This window comes from Solanum stenotomum, chromosome 6 (genome assembly GCF_019186545.1).
Source record: "Solanum stenotomum isolate F172 chromosome 6, ASM1918654v1, whole genome shotgun sequence".
Lineage (NCBI taxonomy): Eukaryota > Viridiplantae > Streptophyta > Magnoliopsida > Solanales > Solanaceae > Solanum > Solanum stenotomum.
In genome coordinates, this window is record NC_064287.1 from 52633093 (window position 1) to 52634318 (window position 1226).

The 1226-nt window shown below is 40.3% G+C and overlaps 1 protein-coding gene across 1 annotated transcript in view; it reads right to left on the minus strand.

The window, feature by feature from the left end:
• Window positions 1-1201: 1201 nt before the first annotated feature.
• The window catches only part of LOC125868900 (F-box protein At3g08750-like), a 5364-nt gene continuing 5339 nt past the window's right edge, over window positions 1202-1226 (minus strand). The window contains exon 3 of the mRNA XM_049549465.1: window positions 1202-1211. Coding sequence (XP_049405422.1) covers window positions 1202-1211 — 10 coding nt within the window. The remainder of the gene's footprint in view (window positions 1212-1226) is intronic.

The window sequence follows — 1226 nt, forward strand, 5'->3', positions numbered from 1 at the left end:
AAGTTATTCATACTGGTCCTTGGTGAGATTAGGATTTGAGTAAGTTGAAGGTCCATCATTTCGTTCTGCATTAGGCGTATCATCAGTACCACATGCATTTGCTGCTATCCCCTTTCCTTTAGCAGACCTGGGATTTGGATTGTAATTAGGTTGAAACCTCTGATTCTGAGCATTATTGTATCTGTTTTGGTTACCATTACCACTTGAATTTTGCCCATTGCCATTAGAGTTGTTCTGTGGATAGCCATGTAACTTGTAGCATTTATCTTTGATGTGCCCCAACTTCTTGCAAAAATCACAAAATGGTCTTGGTCTCCCACTGTAACCAGTTGAAGTAGAGTAGTTGGTTTTGAATTGTTGTCTTCCACCTGATGATCCTGAAGAACTAGCTCCACCTGATGTTCCTGAAGAATTGACATGCATAGATGAATTCATTGAGCTTGCCTCCATGAACATTTGATTGTTAGGTTTGATCTCTCTTTGTTTTTCCTCCTGAACTAGCAAAGCAAAAGCTTGAGCCATAGATGGTAGGGGGTTCATCATCAGTATATTTCCTCTGATTACAGTATAAATTTCATTCAACCCCATGAGAAATTGGATGAGTCTTCTATCCTGTTCTGCCTTGTGCATGTTGTCCTTTCCTCCACAATTGCACACACAACTGCACTGATCTTTGACATTCAAATTGTTCAGCTCTTCCCACAATTTCTTCATCCTAGTGTAGTATACAGTAATATCCAGAGCACCCTGACTTAGATCATTAATTTCTTTCTGGATCTGAAACAATTTGGCTCCATTCGTTTGATCGTAGCGATCTTCTAACTCTTTCCACAGTTCCAAAGAGTCACAGACATATTCGACACTGTCTGCAATTTCTTTTCCAAGGGAATTAAGTATCCATGATGTGACCATATTATCACACCTTTCCCATTGGCGATATTGGGGTGAATTGAGGGCTGGTCTCCTACATTCCCCAGTTATGAAAACTAGCTTGTTCTTCACAGAAAGGGACCTTATCACACCTCTTCTCCATGACCTATAACCTACTCCTTCGAACACAGACTGGACGAGAAGAATACTTGGACTATCAGATGGATGAATGTACAGAGGACTACTTACATCGATTGTATTGTTTCCTGTTGAGCTGGTGTTAGGATTTGTGACTTCCACCATGGTGAATTAAATACAGAGATTGTTATGTTTACAGGGGACTGCAGATGCAGAAA